At 45.0% G+C, this 23,038-nt stretch overlaps 1 protein-coding gene across 5 annotated transcripts in view; it reads left to right on the plus strand.

The window, feature by feature from the left end:
* The first annotated feature begins 3,741 nt into the window (after nucleotides 1-3,741).
* The window catches only part of ZDHHC14 (zDHHC palmitoyltransferase 14), a 164,973-nt gene continuing 145,676 nt past the window's right edge, over nucleotides 3,742-23,038 (plus strand). For 2 of the 5 annotated variants that reach the window (XM_075596987.1, XM_075596983.1), the window contains exons 1-2: nucleotides 3,742-3,871; nucleotides 5,021-6,559. In XM_075596987.1, the coding sequence (XP_075453102.1) occupies nucleotides 6,315-6,559 (245 nt within the window). In that variant the 5' untranslated portion in view covers nucleotides 3,742-3,871; nucleotides 5,021-6,314. The other 3 variants (XM_075596985.1, XM_075596986.1, XM_075596984.1) reach the window with 3 other exon arrangements.

Here is a 23,038-nt window from a genome sequence, read left to right on the forward strand (position 1 = left end):
AACTTTTAGCTACTTCCTTTGTAAAACTCTGGAAGTGGCGGGCTCATGGACTCTACCCATCTTCAAGGCGCTGTACACAAGCCATGAGTCACCACGTTCCTTCCTTCACTTTCAAGGGAAGCAGAAGGGGGGTCACTGGCCCATAGATTAACCCACTACTGCCTGGAAGTTACCAGGACTTACATAGCAGATATACTATGTGGGGAAAGAAAGGTACAATGGGACATACCTTGTTATATATATGTAACCAGGTTCCCTCTGGTCCCGTTTCTTCCTCTCTTACCTCCGTTATGGTAGGGGTGGTTGTTGGTTGTGACGGGCTAGCCGGCAGCTCCTTTTGCAGGGTGCCGCCATGTTTAATGTGTTCCCGCATGCGCGGAGTGCTGGGCGTGCGCAGGTGTTCGGTGGCCATGTTGGGGTTGGCGCGAGTTTCGCGCATGCGCAGTCAGTGTGTGGAGTCACATGTGCCATTACAGTTTGCACAGGCGCAGATAGTGCTAGCGGCAGCTTTATAGCATCGCGCATGCGCGGTAGGTATAGCGCACGCGGCTCCAATGATAGAAAGGCTCCCAAGGGACTACAACTCCCAGCAGCCCCAGGGGCTGGAGCCCAGGTGACACCAGGGACCCAATGCAAGAGCCAGCTTCCCCTGAACAGAGAGATACATTTTGCGCGCTCAGGCTTGCAGATCAGTAGGAGCTGGGACACAGACAGTGGAGGGTGTATAAGTGCAGGGAGGCAAGTAGCCCCTGCACTAGGCCAGAGATCTACCCTAGGCCCCAGCTAGGCCCTACTCACATACTAGTGTGTGGTTGCTATAGGGACAGGCCCTTAGGTAGGGACCCTGTCCCTTTAGTTGTTCGTTAGTTCAGGGACACAGCCAGAACACTGCACAGCCCTGAAGGTTGTGTCTGTCCAGTTACAGAGACAGTTTCCGCAGTGGGATCACCCTACAGGACATCATCCCACGCCGAGGGGGAATCGTCGCGGGATCAGAGGATCCACTTATCTCCACGTCAGCGTGCCCAGGTGTGGACACACCCGGCAGGTACTATTATACACCAAGTGCACCAACTATATCCTCAACTAGTACGGCGCTGATCACGCCTAAGGGGTGGGGTGTGGGACATTTGGGACTTTGGGTACATGGTGTGGGGTGAAGGCCCTGCGAGGCGTGGGGCAGTTGTATCGCTAGTCATTATAGAGTCTAGTGTTCAGGGTTATCTGTTATGTCTATGTTCAGTAAAGGCCTTTCTATTTTCACAAAGCTATGTGTTCATTGTGATTGTGTCCTGTGAGGGGCTGCTTCCACTCTGCTGGGATCCCTCACAGGTGGAGGCGCTGCACTATATGGTAAGAGTAATTCACACCAGGCTCCCAGCGGCGGAGGCTTAGGCCCCGCTAGCGCTGAGCGGGCGGCGCTTGCGGCGGGAATTTACATATATAGATATACTAGCTGATACACCCGGCGTTGCCCGGGAGTACATTTTCCGCTCCCCCTATATCTCTGCTCCACTGCCCTGTTCCCAGCTCCACCCCCCCCAATTCCCAGCTCGGTCCCCCCCCCCTGCACCGGACAGCACGCTCACCCCCCTACACTTCACAGCACTCTCCGCCCTCCACCCCACATGACTCTCCCCCCCCTGCACCCCACATCACTCTCCCCCCCTGCACCCCACATCACTCTCCCCCCCTGCACCCCACATCACTCTCCCCACCTGCACCCCACATCACTCTCCCCCACTGCACCGCACATCACTCTCACCCCCCTGCGGCCCTCATCACTCTCACCCCTCTGCGACCCTCATCACTCTCCCCCCCTGCGGCCCTCATCATTCTCCCCCCTCCCCCACGTCCCTGGCTCTTGTTCCCCCCCGTCTCCGGTGCTTGTCCCCCCCCCCCTGGCAGTGTTGCCCCCCCCCCGCCCTGTCCCCTGCGCTTGTTTCCCCCCCCCTCTCTCCGGCGCTTGGTCACCCTGTCCCCGGCGCTCCTTCCCCTCCCCCCTCCCAGGCACTTCCGGCGATCCCCGCTGAGGATCCACCTCACCCTGGTCGGCGGCGGTTGTCCCCCCCCAGGTCCCGCAGGGTGAGGAGAAGAGTAGAGTGGGCGGGTGCGTGTGCGGCGCTCCGCAAACGTTCCCGGCGTTTGTCTCCCCCCTCACCTCGGTCCCCGTCGCGCGTGGCCGTTCACCCACCTCACCCCGGTCGGCAGCGGTCGTCCCCCACCCCCACGGTCCCGCGGGGTGAGGAGAACAACAGAGAACAGCTGTGAGCAGTGAGTGATGTGGTTTTAGCGTTATGTCCCGGCGCTTGTTCTCCCACCTCCCCTCGGTCCCCCGGCGTGTAGGGCCTGTGGGTAGGCTGTTGGTCAGAGGCCTCGGTCCCCCCCGTTGGTCAGGCTCACCTCGGTCCCCCCTCACCTCTGTCCCCGGCGGTCGTTGCCCCCCCGGTCCCGCAGGGTGAGAAGAGTCGAGTGGGCTGGTGGGCGGGTGGGATGAGGGTGTTAGGCGGTTGGATTGTGCGGTGCACGGCGTGTGGGTCGCCACTGTCTCAGAGGCGCACGCGGTGTGAGGGTGGTGTGAGTCTCACGGCCTGCGTAGCCCTGGCTGTGACGTCACCCCACCCCGCAGGCCAATGAGAGCGAGAGGCGTGGCAGACCCATAGACAAACAAGATTTAACTTTTATATATATATATAGATGTAAGTCCCCGCACACGCGGTGCGCACGGCGCTCGTGCGTGGGCACACGCTCACCCGCGATCGGCGCTTAGGTAAACAAAAAACCTATACTTACCCGTGCACTCAACTGCCCGCAATGCCCCCCCCCTCTACCCCGCGCACAAGCAGGACACGCGGCGCTGATGCTTGGAGCGCTCTCCAAGCATGAGCGCGCTCAGCGCCAGCGGGGACTCAGCCAAGGCTGCTGTGAGTCAACAGGTAAAGGGCAGCACCAGTAGCATGGTTACCGCCTACCCCCAGATCTCACTTAGGGGTGGGGGAAACAGGGCTACATATATATGGCATATTATGGTGGCGCGTTCATAGGAGGTTCTCACTTCTTTGTACCGTCCTTAAAAAAAAAACCACACACTGCCCCGTTTTCACGTGCCCAATTTGAGAGGGCCTGAGATTACTAACATGCTCGCAGTTAGGAGAGTAGGGGGTGTTTGGGTTTACACCCCTGTTGTTTGGAAGTTTGTAACTTTTGATATGTAAGGAGGGTTTACAATGTTATATTGTTTTAATAGGGGGGGGGGGGGTGAACTCCTTGCCTTTAAAAGACACCCAGCCAAGTGCTGAGATAGCTTAGTGCTTCCCTTTCCTATTATTGAATTCCCTTAATCGGGGCTGTTTCCCGGTAATCACATAACACAAAGGAAACCCATACCTAGCACCGTGTTGTTAATCTATACTGCTCAGGCGTGACGTGCCACGCGCTGCATCCTGGGAGTTGTAGTTTATTTAGGAACCCACGCTACACTGGGGCGGGGGGGGGGGGAATGGGCGGTGACGCGCTCAGCGGCCCATGGTGGAGCCGCGCGGCAGAGAAGGAGTTAAACCCCAACCGGTCACTCCCTGGACCACGTCCAGCAAAGATCATGACGATCCACGCAAGTGCGTTCTGGGAGTTGTAGTTCTACGGGTGGCAGTCAAGGCTCTGAAGATCGCGGGTGTGGCTTAGAGTAACTACAAATCCCACTTCGCTTTGCTCCCGCGCTTTCCCTCCTATGGGCGGGGCTGCCTGCATCACCGCAGCCGTTGTGTGTGTATGTGCTCGCTGGTGCGCAGGGCTCAGTCGCCTGTAGGAGGCGGTGAGGCTGCGGGAGCGCGCAGTGTTTCACTCCGGGGAGGGAGGACACGGGAAGCGAAAGGTGGGTTGCGGCGAGACCGTGGGAAAAGGCAGCGGCGTCCCGGACATGTGCGCCTCCTAAAGAAAGCAGCGACGTAGCCAGGGGGCGGGTGTGTACCCCAGCACTGCCCGGGGGGAGGGGGCTGCATCGGGAAGCGGTCTGTACGATGTATATCTGTGCCATGTGTGGAGGTGTAAACGTGCTGTGTGCAGAGCTGTGCGCACCTGAGGCATGTGATTCACACAGTGCAATCTGTGCAGTGCGTTAGTGTATGTTGGTGCCATGCAGCGATATGAATCAGGGAATACCTGACCAGTTATGTCTGATATCTGTGCAGAGTGTGTTGGTGCTTGAAAACGAGCTTTGCTGAAGGGTTATGGAGCATTGTTTTGCCCCCTCTGTACTGGAGGGGTTTGCAGCGCATACACGATACAATCTATGTAAAATTGCACATGTACATAATTACACGTGTAGGTCTTTGCTGTATGACAATGGGTGCAAAAATAGTGGGGAGGCTGGGACATACACCCTAATTACACGATCCTCCTATACCCTCTTATTGCATTGAGTCATGTAGAATTAGTCGCCTTGCTATACCTCTTGCTTCTCATGAACTATTGTAGCCTTGCTCTGTCTCCACTTTTCCCCTCTCCATGGTCTTTTTTCCTTATGCCTTTCTTTTGCTTCCTTCTCCTGATTTTCCCTCCTGTTTCACCATTTTCCCTTTCCCTTATTTTTTTTTCTCTCCCCTAGCTATTTCTTGTTCTTTCACCCCCCCCCCCCTCATTGCTTTCACTCTGTACCTCCCCCCTTATTGTAACATTTATTGTGTGCCTATATCTTTGTTTTTTGTTTTAGCTTTAGGCATTTTGCTCTTGGTGGAGGTGTGAAGCACCAAGAGGGAAGGAAGGTTGTGAAAGGACACAGCTGTATGTGGGTATGAGGACAGAAAAAGGAACAATTGCTGATTCACAGCTCTTGGAGGTTTTTATCCTCGTGTAATTGTTCTCATAACTATTTTTTTCACTCCTTCACATGGTTTATTACAGTGCTTTCACCTTCTGTCGCTTATAACGGCAGCTCTTTCTAGTACACCAAGCAGTGCCAGAACTCTAGGATGTGTTCACTTATTGTATGTATTCTAATTCCCTTTCATCCCTTTCCTTACAGGGCAAGAGATGTGTGCGCACATGGTGTTGAAAGCTACTGCCTGTGTCTTTGTTACTTGGAAGAAGCCAGCTTGAACTGGCGAAGAAGCCAACGCATACCGTCAAAAGAAAAGATTCCATAAAGAGCGTGTGCGTTCTCCTGCCTTTGACAGGCTGAATTTTCTATTGTCGATTTTTATAGTCTGAGACCAGAGGGATTGGAAGGGGATAGGGACCATTCTGGTGACGACAATGCTCAGGTTGCAGTCTCTCTGGATTGTCTGCTATTTCCTGTAATACATAATCATTGGGTACATATTCCCTTATCGAGAAAAGAGAGGTTTATGGTGAAATAGGAAGGATTTTAGAACAAGAGGAGGAAAGGAATAAGGAAAGTTTTTTTTTTTACCATCTTTAACGGTCATTTTCTCTCTTTTTTTTTTTTTTTTTTTTATGGAAGATTAACCCAGCCCAAAAGGTTGGACAAACTTGCTTAAGCCATTTTTTTGTTCAATTTATATAGATACATTTGACATATTGAACAGTGAGATAAAATCTTCCTTCAGCATTATATATTAAAGGAAACGAAGAAGCTTTTCTGTTGCGCTGTAATTATTGATGTACACCACACAGAAATTTGTTGGTATTCATCCAGTGCTGGGCTTTTCAGTCACTGATCTTTCTTTGAGATTTGGGTGATGGTGGGCATGGCACACTGGAAGCAGCTTGGAATTTGTCAAGATCTGTGGAGAAGAGTAACCATCCAATGGGAGCCATGAAGAAAGAAAGTCGTCTTTCTTTCTTACCGCTCTTATGAATGCCACAGTGAAAAACCATTGCCAGCCAAACCTACCAGACGGACAAGAGGGCACTCTACAGGTCGACTCTTGGAAATTGGGCTTTTTCCCCCCTTAAATATATCTATAAAATACATATTTTTCTATTTGTAATGCAAACATTTGAAGACCACTATACTGGATTACAACACAAAGTGGACCTCAATTTGCAAAGGCCTAAAACTTCGTAAATCTGACAAGTGGTTAGTTACCAAAGCAATCCTGCGTATGGAAAACAATTCAAGTCAACCCATTAATTTTCTTTTTTCTGGTACCTTATAACATGATTTTTTATTTTATTTTTTCCCCCATTTATAAGTTTCCTTGTTTCCGTAACTGAGGTATAAGAAGACCTTGAGTCGGATTTTTGGATTGTTTTTACTTGTAGTTAAATTTTTTTGGTTGCATTTTTCTGTTTGGATCCGTATATATATTTTCCCCCTCCCCCCCTTGTGTTTATAACCTGAGGTTGTCTCGTTAATGACTCCAGGAGGTGGCGGGCCAATGAAAGAGTGTGGATACAGTGAAATCAGCACTCGTGGCACATCCCCCATGGAGTCTCCCCACAAAAAGAAGAAAGCTACTGCACGGCGGAAATGGGAAGTTTTCCCCGGGAGGAACAAGTTCTTCTGCAATGGCAGGATCATGATGGCCAGGCAGACCGGAGTCTTCTACCTCACCATGGTCCTCATCCTGGTCACCAGCGGACTCTTCTTTGCCTTTGAGTAAGTGGCATCTTTCTTTTGCCTTTGTTTGCTTTTCGATTCCATACTGTGCTGGGATGAAGCATTTCATGTACTGTAGGCTGTTCAAATTCCCTTGGGTAATAGCTGTTGCTTGCCTACAGTGCTGTATCTTTGCAACTTTCCTAACCTTATGGATGTAGTTATTTGGCTGTATGTCAGTTATTTGGGCATAGTATGATAGTTGAGTTTACAAAGCAATAAATGGTGTGCAGTAAGAAGTATGCCTCTGAGTATAGGGTGCCCAGAATACTCTTTATTGAGCACTGCACTTTATACAAGAGACATGATGTATACCTCGTTTGTGTTCTCATAGAAGTAAAAGTGCTTTAGAAATAGGAGTGATGCATTTAAGAGATCACATTTAACATTTAATCAGAAGACCGAGTATTATTCATATTTTGTTGGTTATTTTCCTCGGGACTTGGTACAGATCAGCCCAGCACTGTAGGCACCTAGTGACAATGAAGTGATTGTTTTTTTTGTTTATCAATTGTGCTGCGGTTTCCAATTCTACTTTACAAAGGGCACACACCTCACTCAAATGTTTATACACCTGCAAAAGTATTCAATGTCTAGTTAGTTTTCTGGGATTTAAACCACTGGTAATTAATCTAAAACATGTATTCCCCCCCCCCCCCCCGTAAAAAAAAAGTATGCATTTGCCTTTATAAAGGTTACTTGTGAATCACAATATTTCTGACTTTAATATGGTCAAAAAAAAAAAATAGTAGTGCTATTAAAAGCAAATCAAAGCACCTCTTGGTTTGCTGGAACCTGACAGGGATCCTGTTTGCTGATGAGATCTTTCACACAAGCCTGTTCTTTGGAATGTGGTAATGTCTCATTTGGCTTTGAACCGTTGATAGTTAACCTTTAATGTGGATGTGATAGACTGTTGGTTTACAACGCAGTTGTTTTCCTGGTTTTGCAGCATGTCAGACTATTAAATTGGCATTACTGAAATTTGTTTTTGTCATTAAAGGTTTTATGCCCTGAGGTTTCCTTGTGACTTGTAAGAGCTGGTTCTAATTCAAAATGAAATATTGGAGTTGGGTTTGGGATTACGTCCTCTCAAAATTCTTTTATATTTTGTCCAACTGTATGTTAAGTTCTAAAATACTAAAAGGGGAACTTCAGCCCAGCGAAGATATTAAGTGTCCAGGAGTTGAAATCCTTGTAAAGCAACTCATGTGAAATTATCAAGAGTTATTTATTTTTTGTCAACCCATTTGGAAATTGTTTACTGATGAGTGTTGGATATATTGAATTCTGTTTTAGTTATAATGATGTATGCCTAACAATCCTGAACTGTTGCTTATAAGTCTTATTTTACACCTGCTTCCCATCCACAGGTATTTGAAGTAGGCATTGTAAAATAGCACAGGTCTACTTACTTTTTTCGTCTGCTCTACATTTCTTAATTCTTCTGGACTGAATTTTATTGCGTTTTTTTTTTTTCTGTTTAGTTTTTGAAGATGCCTTTTTTTCGTGCCCACTTCACATTCTTTTTGGCAGTACTGTTACTTTGTATGTGAGACGATGGATATCATGGATGACAGAAAACCGTGCATCGCTTGGTTATTTTGACAGCGGTGAGATTGTATGAGAATCTGAGAGGCTTTAAGCATGTACCGTGAAAGAAATAGAACGCACATTTAAAAACACAATGTTTCATTTCTTTCCTGCCTTGAAAATCCGTCTTCCTCCAAGGCCACTGTTAATGGTAGACCCGATTAGGTCTTTGTACCAGTGTGGTGCAAGGGCCTGTGGGTTGTCATCACATGTTTTCTTGCACCCTTATTTTAGTAGTTGAGTGAACTGGGGCTGGTATACTATGGGATGAGAATTTAAAAACACATTACCTCCTGGTTTAGATACGTTGTAGTACTTTTTAGTAGGCCAGGCCTATCACTAATGTACAGTAAAGCACTGCTGTTTTCACTTGATATTAGATCTACTTGTTGGATCAGTCAGTGGTCTTCCACTGTCAGAATTGCTTTTTGCTGTGGTTTGGGGGTGTTCGAGAATGTATTTATTAAAGCTGCAGTTCAGTCAATATCCTGCATGTGTGTTTTTTTTAATAAATCAGTTCTGTAGTAAGAAAAAATACTTTTAGCATTTTCTGTTTTTAAAAAAAAAACAACTTTGAAAGACCAATTTTCTTGTATTCTATTTTAACAGCCATTTGCTAAGGCACTGCCCCTTCATGTCCTGTCACAAGCCCTGGCACACCCCTTTGTCAGCCCTGCCCTCCCTCCAGCACGTCAGTGCAGGTGTGCTTATGAATATTCATGAGCTTCCACTGAGAGACAGAAGCAGAAGAAAAACATATGCCAGCTCTAATTATGTCACCAAATTTCGCCTATCAATACATGGAGAACGAATTGACTGGCAGCTATACAGTTCTTTAGGTAATTAGAGATTGCACACATGAAACTATTGAAGTTTAAAAAATAAATTAAAAAAAAAAAAAAAAAAAGACTGAACTGCAGCTTTAAATAGGCTGTAGAAGGCTCACTATATTCATTAAAGCACACAATCGCGTTTACATGTGCATTTTATTACAATTAGGACTGCATATGCAAAGGCAATTGTGTCTTTTCGGATTTGGATGTTTGCATTGATAGCGGAGAGTCTGAAACTGCTGCAAGTTGCATGTAATGCCAAAGGGTTTGTAATATTTTGAATATGCCATCAGCCAGTTTCCCTCCCCTGACTGGAGGAAAATCCTCTGTGTTCTGGAGATGTGGCAGCTGATCCACTTTCACAGTGTTTTTGATCCAGTGTGTAATTCCTGTGTTCATGACACAGCCCTGGTTCTTGGTAAGCAAACAGGCCTCCGAAGGTCAGCTGCTGGGTAATGCTCTTCCTCAAATCACAGGGTGTGAAGGGATGAGTGCACAGCATGCTCTGAATTCCTCATTTTCTTCAGGGAACTGGGTATTGAAATCAACAGCAAAGAACAGTCTGTTGCTATGTTCTTCCCCAGCCTGTATTTCAGATCTGGTATGAGCTAACCACTGTGGTCCTGCCAAGCATAATGTTTACATTCAGTGATGTTTCTATTATAGCTTTGTTTTGATTCAGGTATTGTAGTTTAAAATGGCAATTTTTGACAATACTGTACAACAGGATTTCTTTCACCTTGTTTTTTTTTTTTTTTTTAAATGTTCTACCACTTGTGAGCACATTCACAAGTCTGCAACCTTGGCTTTCCCCATAATCTCAGTACAGGGGTGCTCAACCAGTCGTCAACCCCCCCTCGCCCCCCACCAACAGGTCAGGTTTTCAGGATATCCCTGCTTCAGCAGTCTTCAACTGAGCATCTGAGCCACCTGTGCTGAAGCAGGGATATCCTGAAAATCTGACGTGTCTCTGTCTGGAGTTGAGCATCCCTGTCTTACTACACAGTGCTTGCCACTGCAGCCAGGGTAATGGGCAATGACCTGCAAATAAGCACTCGCACAGTAAAAAAATAAAATAAATACGGGGTGTGTTCCGAGCTCGCGCGTTTATGTATTGTAATAGCACAAGCCGGTATCACTGGGAAATGATTTTGTTTAGCCGTGATCATTCTGTTTAGCGATATACTTGAAATTGGTCTTGCTAGTGGCAATGTTGGTTTGGATATAAAAGTACTGGTGCTGTGGCAGGTTTGCTTATTAAAGTACTGTTTGGTTGCCTGATCTCATTTTCGTCTGCATGAACTTTGAGTGCTGTGTGAATTTTGAGCCAGCAGGGAGCATGCGATCGTGCAAACTCCTGATCGTGACGTATTTTCAACTCCATGAAGGAGTTTGTCCTATGAGAATTTAGGTACGTGCCATCAAAGAAGTATGTTTCACTTCAATATACCCAAATCTAAGTTAATATTGAGCAAAGTCCCTCCCAGTTAGTGATTATGTAGAGAGCCTTATCTGAGAAGATGAAGATAAGTATTTTTTCTGATCAGATACTTTGTAGTTTTCCTGGAATACAGCTCTGTGCTGCCTTGAGTGTACAAAGTGAGAATAAGCACAGGCATTGCCATGTGAACACTCTGCTGCAGGAATTGGACCTTTGTAAAATATAAACATAAAAAACGAGGTACTCAGTCTATGGCTGTCCATGCTGCCGCAGACCGCGCGGTGCGATCACCTTGCCTTAACAGGACAGCAGGAGGGGGTGCGCCTTACATCAGTTGAAACTGATCTCGGTGCGACGGGTAGGCCACGTGTGCGGTTCGCCCAATGAGGATGAACCAGCTCCGTGACGTCACTGGCAAGCCCATAGTCACGCCCCCTGACGGAAGGCATGTCCGAAAAACACACCTGCTTCACGCGGGTGACGTCAGACACACGCCTCTGTGAGGGCGAAGGCTGTATGGACACGGACTAAGGCCGCATCCATGCTGATTGCGCGAGCGGAACTGAGCGGTGTGATGTCACGCACGGCTGAGATCCGTGGCCGCAGTGTTGCGCGAAGGGGGTCGTGACGAGGCTGGGGAGGGGGGGGTGCCAGTGACGTCACGTGAGCAGTTAGCCCTCATTGGCTGAACTGTGCACGTGAGCCCGGCATCGCTTTACAAAAAAAAAAAATTTCTGCACGCATCGCGCCTACCCACGCTCACGTGTGCGTGCAGTGTTGACTCTTCAATACATTGTTTTGTTCGCGCGCAATGAGCATGGACGCGGCCTAAACACCAGCAGAGACCTCTTCCTACTGTTGGCGGACTGTCCTATGTTATTACAGCTTGTACAACACAATAAATATGGTGTAACTTCAATATTCTATTTACGTAGATTTGTGAGGGTAAAGATCTGGACGTGTATTGTGATGCTCAGTACAATCGTATACAGCAGCAGATTATTTTGAAGGTTGCAGAACATTTAGAAGAAATGGTTTTTGCTACACCGAAAAGAACAAAGAAAATATATAGAACTTTTTTTTTTTTGTCCTAGACCTCTCGCCAGCGTTAAGATAAATGGTGTGTGTCTCCTTTACAAAAACAAAAAAACCTGTTAACGGGGTACCTGGCCAAAACGAAACATTTTACCCTGCTGGTTACCCGGACGGCACTTACCTGCAGGGACGGAAGACCGGTGAGGAGGACCGCAGCGACATCTGAGACCAGCAGCATAAGTCGTGGTGGCAGCAGCCGAAGTCATTGTTCATCCAATGGGAGCAGCAGGAACAGAGCACACAGCTGATACCTGTGTGAGCCAGGAAGCATGTGACCATAGCAAGAGCGTTTCTATTGGACAGCCGGGGAGGAGCTGGTCTCAGATGTCGCCGCGGTCTTCCTCACAGGTCTTCCGTCGCCAGCTGCAGGTAAGTAAGTGTTTAACTATTTTCAGCTGCCCTGAAATTACCTGGTGCCGGTCCCAGCTGCCGGGTCTGGGTAATTTCCGGGTATCTGAAAAAGCGCTCGGTACCTGGTACAGGCATACACCTGTTTTACGTACACTCGCGTACATAAATTTATTTTTAATTGCACTATACCCCTGTGTGCGGGGGTGGCGTGCGCCACTCTCTACAATACCTCAACCTCCTTCATTCGGAGCGGGAGTGGAGGGGGGGGGGGGGGAACAGGGACAGATGGGAGGGGGAGGGCAGGGGGAACGGAGAGATTGGGCGCCGCCATCAACTCAAAACTGCATAATGATTGCCTTTCCAGCCACAAGTCTATGGTCACCATGAATTTAAAATCAGGATCAGCCCTGCTTGAAAAGGAGCATGAGGGTAGCATGATAGACACCCAATGTTAGGATATTGTACAAAACCAGTCTATTGCATTCATGACTCTCTGCCATCCCTGTCACAGCATAAGAAAGTGTGCAAGGCAGGCAATAAGAAATTATTTCTGCTGGCTCAACATACAAAACGCCCATTCCCATACAAACCGCACCAAGAGTTACAAAACCACACTTGTTACACCTGTGGTCAAACACCCCCCAAAAACAGCGTGTGCCTTTCTCTATGGTGAGCAAGTGACAAAATAAGAAATGCCAAACAAGATAATTCTTCTATTTTAACTAAATAAAACCACACCAGTTCCTCACTCCCCCTTCCTGTAACCCACAGATCACAGGACTACAAAATGTGTTACAGTAGGTGTTGAAGATTATTTCAGTGCTGTATTTACAGAGCGTGTTATCTGTTATAAAATACTCTTGAAAGCTAAACTGGTAAATCCCATTTCTTAATGTCTACCTCCAGTGACCGCAGAGAACATTTGTTTCCTTTCAGTAAAAATATCAGATCTTCCATCGGTTCCCTATGCCAGGAAATAGAAAATATAATGGTGTTAAAATTATTAATTTAATATTCTATTTATTCATTTACATAATTTTCCGTTCATCCATTTTGCATCTGCCTGCAGTAGTAATAAAAATCAGCTGACATTAAAGATTTTCTTTCAGTAAAGCCTACTGTATTTATTTTGGTTACAAATGCGTTATTTACATCAGTTCTGCACGTATGACGATTGCTGTACAGTACATGCATCGATAAGTGGGGAAAAAAGGTAGTGCTTCACTTCAAGTACATTTTCGCTTTACATACATGCTCTGGACCCATTGCGTACGTTAATGCGGGGTATGCCTGTACATAACTAGTCAAAGGTTCAAAAACAAGAATTCAATCTATTTTTACCTCTGCAAACTAATTTACTAGAGTTTCAACGTTGTGTAAGAACAATTTACGTCCTTGGGCAGAAATGATGAATGGAGCAAATGAATAGATCACTAAAGTTCTTACTCAGTTAGAAATGACTCGATCTATTAAGGTTGACTTTTAAAAAAGTATTTTTAAAGGATCACCATGTGTTACCAGCCCCTCTGGCAGTGAGGGGGTTAATAGGCACCTTCACATTGTGTAGTACTGTACATGTAAAGGTGAACTCTTTTATGGCGCTTGATATGAGGTCAACAGTAACTGAAGTTGAATGATATATTTCCTCATCCTGCTCATCACAAAAAATTGGCAGTCACGGTATAGGACGTTTTGCTGCGGCTGTTTGGCTATGACCAAAACGCCATTTGTTTTCCTCCACGGGACACTTTTCCGTAGGGAAATTTCAGCGTGGGGACACTTCACCGCGATGTCTGCTCCTGTGCCCGAGCCGACAAGTCAGGTCTGCCGTGTCTGACCACCCGCTTCGACAACTGCATGTTTAAATGTCCTGCGTGGGACACTTAATCAAGGTGCGTCGGAGCGGCCGGTCTAGGCAGTGTAACAGTCCGGCGCGGGACATTTAAACAGGCTGTTGTTGGAGCGGCAGACCTGGCTGGGCTTTGTCAGGTCAGGTGCATGGTGGACTGGACATCGTGCCAACTGTCCCACTGAAGTGTTTTGGTCATGGCAAAATGTCCCATTCCGCGGCAGACAATCCATAAGCATAGCTTGCAATTTGATAGTATGTCAGATGTGCAGCTGAAAGTAGATCTACATTGTATTAAAATAGTGTATCTCACTGGGCAGGTACATCATGGTTGTAATACTAAAGGCCGCAGCAAGAGTGGCAGATGTATGTTTTTGGAGTTTTTACTTTCAGAATGTATGGAACATACCATTTTCTCCTGAGAAAATATATGAAAAAAAACTGCTCGTCTTTGTATTCAACAAAGTGTTTCCGGGTAGAATGCGAACTTGCAACAAGAGGAGATCTCGAGACATTGTCCGTTCTGTCATAAGTAACCGAGCGATCGCATGATCACTTTGGAGAAGAGGTGACGTGATTTTGCATGCTGCAGGGGTCATGGCACTCAAAGCAATCTGGTGCAAAATCTACACAATTGGGCAGAATTGTTAATGTTCTCTTTATTATAGGCTAGTGTTCTCGCAGGTTGGTATCATTGCTTCCCTGTCATCTTCTAGCATTGCTGCCAAATCTGTAATGGGTCACTGTATATACAACGCAAAGTCCCGCCTACACCATTTTGGATAATTTGGTATCCAGCATACATACCACCTCAATTGGTGCCCTACTCCTGAACTGAGGACGGGGCATTTTAGTTAACTCAAATGTATTCCATTAGTCAGAGCACACACCTATCCCTGACTAATGCAATACATTTTTAGTATGTAATTAAAAAGAACTTGCTATTCTTTGAACTTTTTGAGTTCACGAGCTGAGCCCATGGATTTCTCATTTACAGGTACAGCCCATGTGATCAGTAAAACCTTTTTTCCAAAGCGGTATGCTGTACGTTGCATGCAGTTCTGCTGAGTAAGTGTAATGTTTTGTCTTTTGGGTTGAATTCTTTATTTCCGATTCTTTGTTTTTATTTTCCTCACCAAAATAAAGAAAACTACAGTTCCTCGCTGCCTTTAACCTGAAAGGAGCTATCCAGTGTCACAGGGGACACGATCCCACTAGCATTCCTGTGACCATTAGGGGGGCATATCCCAGTTTATTGGGGGCTGTTTCCATGACGAATGATGTGGCTTTGACGGCATTCCTATGACAACAGGGGGCTTTCTGTGTTGTCTGGGTGGTGTTTCTCGATCAGGAACATTATCACCAAAAGAAAGTTGAGGGTAGCAGAAGTTGGCTGGCAGCCTCCAAAATGTAATGAATGCAGAACCCTGCTTTTTTTGTACATTTTGTTTTGATCATCGCGGTTAAAAAATAAGAATCACCCCCAAGCATAGATGCACGGTGTACATTTCTTCTCTAAATCATCTCCGATATTCATGTTTCTGCTTAATGTGCAGATAAATGAGCACTCTGACCATAGGGGCGGACAGAGTGAAGGTGGCCCCGCCGCCCACCCTCACACAGCCTCTGCCTGCTGCTTTCCTCACAGAGCTGCGTGGCGGTCACTTGTCCTGCAAATCACCGCTGCTGCCAGTCCAGTACGCCAGATCTGGCTTTGTCGCTGGGGAGCGCTGTTGCCTGTCGCACCAGTGATTGACAGGTTAGTCGCCACTATGCACAGCACATGCTCTATGAGAGAAATTTTAGGTGACAAGGCGCTCAGGATTTTTCGATCCCAGATCTAATCTCAGGAGATTGGGAGGGGGAGATTTACAATCTTTACCCAAACAAAGCATTTACTTCCGAAACACTAGTTCACAGTAATGTTCCTTTTAGTCCTGGCTTTCTTTATAAACCCAAGCAGTTGTAAGTTGAGTGCGATTGACTTACTGGTGCGTGCAAACACAGGCTGGTTTTAGTGCCACGTTTAAGTATCTTGTATTCCACTGTGCTTATCTTGCTAATGTTGCTTGTGTTACATTACTTGTGGTGTGACAGACCAAAATGCTTCTTTCAGTGGCGCTGAATTGCTGGACCTGAATCTGTAATCACTTTTGCATAACCTGAAGGATCCATGATTGAGTCAAGTGCCTTTAGTGCAGCCTAAAACTGGAAGCTGACAACTCTGGCTCCCAGCTGTGTGTTTACTGTGTGTGTATATCGTTCTCATTCTTAATCAGCCCTTATCGATTCACTGCTGTATAAAGGCCTCTTCTCCACGTTGCTCCAACAAAGGTTTCCCTCAGACATTGAGGGATAGCGAAAGGGTAAACTGTCGTGAACAGTAGAACATGTACATTTTTTTTTGTTTCAAAGGCCACCATTAACACATGGAGGAAAAAATAAAAGGGAGAAAGGGTAGGGGCAGAAAGGGGGACAGGTATATTAAAACTTTTTATGTTTTGTGTATCCCCTTCTGAATTATTTGGTTGGGGTGCCACTGGTTTGAGGGTACTGATTTTCCTTATTTGCTTTAGCTATACATGGTTATACATTTTTTTTTTTAATTTTCAATGTAATCAAGACATATTTGAATTTTCTAAAAAAAAAAACCCTGCTTTGTTACTGATCTTTACAATTTGAGTTACTGATGTAAAAAAAGGTTGGACATCTTTTTAGATGGGAAAGGTATACAGGGATATACCAAATAAGTATACATGGGAAGGATGTTGATCCAGGGAGTAATCCAGTTGCCAATTCTTGGAGTCAGGAAGGAATTAATTTTTCCCCTTAATGGGGTTTTTTGGTTGCCTTCCTCTGGATCAATAAGTATAGATATAGGATAAAGTATCTGTCTAAATTTAGCATAGGTTGAACTTGATGGACGTACGTCTTTTTTCAACCTCATCTACTATGTAACTATGTAACTATGATGTTGTCTTAGGCTTAGTCCATAGACACTTCACCCGTGCGGAGGCGCGCTGAGGCTCAGGGAAAGCGGTGCTTTTCCTGGCCTTAGAGCACGCGCCGTCCGTGGGCGTGTCTGGGGGCGGGCCAGTGACGTCATGGAGCTGGTTTGCCCTCATTGGGCAAACCGTTCACGTGATCGGCCCTGTGCTCCGGTGAGCTCTGAAACGTAACATTTGTTAAGACACACGCTTCTGCAGGCGAGCGGAAGCGTGCGCGAGCCCCTGCTAAAGCCGCTCTCATTGCGGCTGCAGGGGCTCAGTGCCGGCTCTGACCATGCCTGAGGCCTTAGAAGCCTGAAACAAGCACAATCGGTGATGGCTCCTTGTCACACTGCAACCCAGGCACCAGGAACAGAATTGAAGGCACCTTTGGAATCAACCTGTGCACTAATTTTCTATCCCTGCTTTTAAGGCTTTCAAAACGTAGGCCTGCTCATTTTTAACAGACTAGTACAATGAGACATCAGAGAACATTCGTCATACAATAAGAAACATGTATTACTCAGTTAAAATGAGCAGGCCTACATCAGTCACCGGCAACAAAGCGACAGTTACAACACAAGGTCTCTAGACACTGAGACTACCCAGGGACAACTGTGGAGCTATTAGTGAAGTCAGCTGTTATACTTTTTCAGCCATCATCTGAAACATGGAAGACTGGGTGGTGATCTGTCGAGCGAATGGGGTGGAGGACAATGCTCCAGCTTGGGAGTATGTATTCTCCTAACAGGTGGACACATCTCACCCGACTCCCTTAAGGCTGCGTCCCCGCTGGCACTGACCGTGCTTGCTGTACGCTGGGTGCTTGCCGTTTTTATTTATTGGAATCTTAATACTCATGTCCCTGCTCACGTGGCATGCGCGCTCCCATGCTTGGCGCTTGAGGATGACACAAAGTTACTTTGAAGCACGCTCATCATGCCCCAATGCCTCCACATGTGCACTTGCAAAATAGACAGGACACCCAGCGCTCATGCTTAGTTGGTGACCTCACCGCTCAAAAGCATGAGCGCGGTCAACGCCAGCGGGGACGCAGCCCAACACTCCAACTGGCCTATACAAAGGCCAGCCCCCTGAATCATGTGGGTTCATCACTGAGCCATTTTGTTAGCCCAGCTAAACAGTCACACAGAAAAGTGCATTTACATAGTAACAATAAATGACATCACTTAACATGCTTTGACCAGGGTGTAGGCCATTGTGTCACTGACATGGCTGTTAACCCTTGCTTTGGGTAGCTTATCATTATGGGCAAGGGCAGCAAGCAGGCAACTTGCCATGCTGCCCCTACCATCACAGATGTGACCTGGAAGTCATTAGGTCTCCCTGCAAAATGAGTCTTATTTCTAACAGGGTTTCTCAACCAAGTTTAGTGTAACCAGTGTGTTACCAATGACGTGTGCACATATATGAATATTTGTGGATGGGTAGCTGTTCAAACTTTACATACTGTATCTTGGGTTCCTGAGGAGAGGGTAGGAAAAAAATAAAAACTTAACTGAAAGGGTTCATCCTTCATGGAGTACAAGAGCAATAGACAATAGAGTAAGATATTAGTAGTATTAAACACACAAGTTAAGACCCTCACAAACTAGGAACTATATTGGGGGTTAACTTTCTGCTTATTTGGTTCACTCTGTACTTGGTATATATTATCACTACCCTTTTTTTTTATTTGTATCACTTTGAATATTCCGGTAGCTTTCTATTTAAGTAATAATCCCCTCAGAACAGGGCATTACTGGCCAATAATGCCCTGGCTGGAAGAGTTGAAGGCCCAAGACGAAGCCGAGGGACTTTAACCCAGCCAGGGCATTATTGGCCAGTAATGCCCTGTTCTGAGGGGATTATTACTATTATAGGCTAAATGTAGATTTTTTTTCATAAATAATAGACACTTTTGTATAGTTAAATAGATTTTTTTATTAAAATAAAATGGTAAATACATGAAACCACCTCTATATACGCTTACACTGCAGATATCTATATCCACACACGGCCGCCCATAAACACTGCTACTGACACACACACACACACGCACACACCAGCTCTACACACACACACACACCAGCTCTACACTCACAGAAACTGCTGCTACACATACAACAGCACAACACACACACACACTGCAGCCACAATAAAAAATGCAGCCACTTACTAAACTTTGCACTCTCCCCCCAAGCTCTACACACACCACACACAAACTTATTTGCAGTCTCCCCACCCCCCCATTCAACTGAATCTGCTCAAAATCTGTCAGCTCGGGAGGGGGAGGAGTCAGCCCGTGGCTGATACTTTTTGACCAATCCCCTGCCATGTCTCAGAGCTTTTACTTAATTCAAACCAATCCCCTGCCCTGTCTCAGCTGTTCTGAAAGCTGATTGGCTGGAAATAAACAGATTGAAAACTGCATTTTGCAAGCTGCTGAAATTCAGGGCATTACTGTGGATAATGCCCGGAATTTTAACCAATCAGAGAGCAGGGTTTTCAATAATGCCCTGAATTTTACTGCTTTAGCCTATAATAATAAATACGGACTTTATTAATGGCTACCATGTGAAATTTCTCATTTGCTTGGTAACTCTGCACTTATCGCTGCAGCTTGCCCTCTGCAGCACGGTACAGTATGAAGCTGGTGATAAATGCATGTATTGTAGGTTCCCAGGTATCTACCAGCACCACAATAGTTTTTGTATGCAACTCCTGTTGAAACAAGTGTTTCTATTAGGACCACCTCAGTCTGGCAAGTGGTTCAGTTCCAATGGGCGGCCAAGGAAAGAATATTGAACTCTGCACCCCCATAAGCATTCCTGTTCATTTAATTATTGGCAATTACTCCTGAATCGGGAGACTTCTGATTGTAAGACAAGGTTGTCCTGTTTCGTGAGACCTTCCTTGTTAATACGAGTTTGCAAAGAAAAATCATGGAAATTGAGCACTTGCTGTAGAGTAATCCCATCACTTAAAGCTGCAGTTCAAGCTGCAGTTCAAGCTGCCGTAAAAAAATAAATATATATAATTTTTTTTTTTTTTAAATTTCCCCATTCAATATGTGCATCAATACAATCTGCACACTGCCAGTGATTACCTCCTGTAATCGATCGCTTGCTCCGGGTTATTTAATTCAGTTCTTGCACAGCATTCTGGGCAATGTAGTCCTGGACTATGATTGACTGGGAAGTTACTAGATAAAATTGGTGCACTGCTGGAGAGAGGGCGGGGCTCAAGAGGAGAGCCTGTCAGAAGGGGAAGGGGGCTGTCACTTTGGAAATTCTTCCTACATTAGAAACATTAAAAATGTCTTTAAAACATTCTATTTTTTTTCATAGTACAGAACTGATTTATTAAAAAAAATACATGTAGGATATTGCTTGAACTGCTGCTTTAAAGGCAATGCAATATTCTTCTATTTAAAAAATAAAATACTAATAATCCTTAAGCCATAATGTTAAATAAAAGGCTAAAGCTTCCACTTTTCGTGTTGCCATGGCAACAGCTATTGAATTAGGATATTGCGCGTGAGCTATTCCTGGGGTCTGCATCTTTTTGAAATGTCAGGTACTCTTGACTGTAATTGTGCGTGTTTGCCTTGATACAGTGTGCAATGATCTCACTTACTGTGTCTGAGACCCCAAGTTGAGTATTTTTTTAAATACCATCTTGACTTAAAGGTTTACTGCTATTCAAAAGGTCATTGTTAATGTAATTGTTGGAGTACTGTTTTATGACCAGCAAGAGTTGTCATTGAAAACTGTCACCTCGCACGGGCTCTGAAATTCTACAAAGCCATGTGCCATCCAATACACGAATTAGAACACAAGGAAATAAATAAGCATTTGTGCTTGGCTTCCATAGAAAGAAAAGCAGCTGTTTCTTGGTTTGAAGTATGGTTGCATTTGTTTATGGAAGGTCTGTTAGGTTGTTTAATTCTTTAAATGTTTTTTTGGTTTGCTACCAGGGATTGCATCATAATATTTATTTGTTATAGTAGAGACTAAACTGAATTCATGTTCTGGTTGCACGCAGTATCGGATGCTTTAGTAGCGGTACCAAGCTTATTTATTTTAATAAACCTGCTATATATGAAGGATGAGCTGCTGGTACATATTTTTTTATTTTTTTTAAACTGCTGTGCATGTATTAATCTATTATAGTGTGTAGCATTTCAGTGCTGGAGTGTGGTGCCTGCTGTTCCCATGAGTGGCTTATGTTAACAAATGGAATTGATGGTTGAAGTCCTCATTCTGCGCGTGGCATACAAGAGTTTCTCACTACAGGAGCTGTAAAGAATATTTGAGACGTGACCTGCAATTTATAGAGCAGCTACAGTCTGCTTAAGCTGGGAATTAAATATCGTGCACAGTGCTGGTTTACCAACACTTCTAAACCATGCATACTTGGTTCCAACTCATTGCATAAAGTTGGTGTTGGGGTGCCATTATAATATAGTAATACCTAAATGGGGGAATAAATGATTTACGTTTTGTGTGATAAAATAAGGTCATTAGTAGTGGTGTGCACTTTATTATGGTGTTAGAATTGGACTCCAGGCCTTGCATATGATGCCTGTCCAATGCTATGCTAGATATTTCCCAAACGCTGCTTTCTCTACTCTGAATCTTGTATTAGTATTATTATTACTGGCGACATTTTATTTAAAGAAACGTGTTTTCTCAAATTAAGATTTTGGCAGTTGCACTTGAAGTATTTACATTTCTGAAATCATAAAGCAAATATTAAAATGACTTTAAATCAACGGCTTTGAATGAAGCTTGATTTAAGTAAAATCAGATGTCCAACTGCTTTTTTTAAAAATTTTTTTACCAGAAAGTGTTAAAGGAGCTCCTTGTATGGTTGTGAAATGTCTAGTTTAGCTTTTTGTCCCTGCATTTTCTTCAATAGAGTTTTTTTTTTTTTTTTTTTTTTTTTTATAACGGAGGCTCTAGATTTAGATGTTTTGTTTCCCATGATTATTTTTTTTTAAGCTGTGAATGGTCCTGCGGTGGGAAAAGTCTTAATATTGCCATAGAAAAAACTCTTGGGTGACACTTCTAGTGTGGTCGTTCAAAGGGGAGGTTTGTCACGATTACACTTCAAATATTCACTAACCCACATTGGGCATCATAAGGTTAATCTCATCTAAAAAGTTGACAAACACAACTGCTAGTATTTTGGGGTACGGTGAAGACACAAGACTGAACTTCATCTTAAATGTCAATTTTGGGAATTTAATTTATTTTAAATGTTTGTTATTGTCACGTACAGCACACCTCTGAGCATGTGACCTGCATATGGGACAAGGGGTAATACACAGCTCGCAAGCTTGCCCAATTTTCACTCAAATGAACAATCTCTCTCCTCAATCTGTCCCATCTGTCACCCACAGCACACTTGTGAGCACGTTACTTATATACAGACATACACTGCATTACACGTACGCAATGGGTCCAGAACATGTATGTAAAGCGAAGCACTACCTTTTCCCCACTTATCAATGCTTCTGTACAGGTAGGGAGCCGGTATTGCTGTTCAGGACGTGCTGACGGGCGCATTCGCGAGCTGCCTATTGGGCGAGGGGAAATCGGCTTGTCACTACTACGTGGTCTGTAAGGCAGAATAAGTGTCCGTATTCACAAAGCGAGCGTACGGACACGGGTATGGTGCTATTGTAAATATTTCCTTACACGTTGGTGTCCTTAAACTGGGGTATGCCTATATGCAACCAGTGTTAATACAGACGGCTAAACTAACCAACTCGGCGTTCGCCTCCAAGGTACTTCAAATCAGTTAATATTTACTCTTGAGTGCAATCTACATCTATCTGCTGAAATCACCCAAGAAATATCATAAATGAAATTGCATGCAGTCTAAGGTCCCTTTTTATCAAAGAAACTATGCACTTCACACACTTGTAGCAAAATGAGTCCGAAAATGTAAATACTCCCTACAAAGGGTGCAAACCGTTCATTCAGAGCCTAAAACATTACGTGTCTGTGTGTCTGTGTGTCTGTGTGTCTGTGTGTCTGTGTGTCTGTGTGTCTGTGTGTCTGTGTGTCTGTGTGTCTGTGTGTCTGTGTGTCTGTGTGTCTGTGTGTCTGTGTGTCTGTGTGTCTGTGTGTCTGTGTGTCTGTGTGTCTGTGTGTCTGTGTGTCTGTGTGTCTGTCTTAGGTTCTCACCAGAGAGTTCACTGGCGTAGAAAATATGAAAAATTGACGTGTCTGATACCAAACACAACACCTCTGAATTCTAATTTTCTATTCAAACATGCCAACATTTATGCCCAACCTTTTTGCATTGAAACAAATAAAA

Source organism: Ascaphus truei, chromosome 4, assembly GCF_040206685.1.
Source record: "Ascaphus truei isolate aAscTru1 chromosome 4, aAscTru1.hap1, whole genome shotgun sequence".
NCBI lineage: Eukaryota > Metazoa > Chordata > Amphibia > Anura > Ascaphidae > Ascaphus > Ascaphus truei.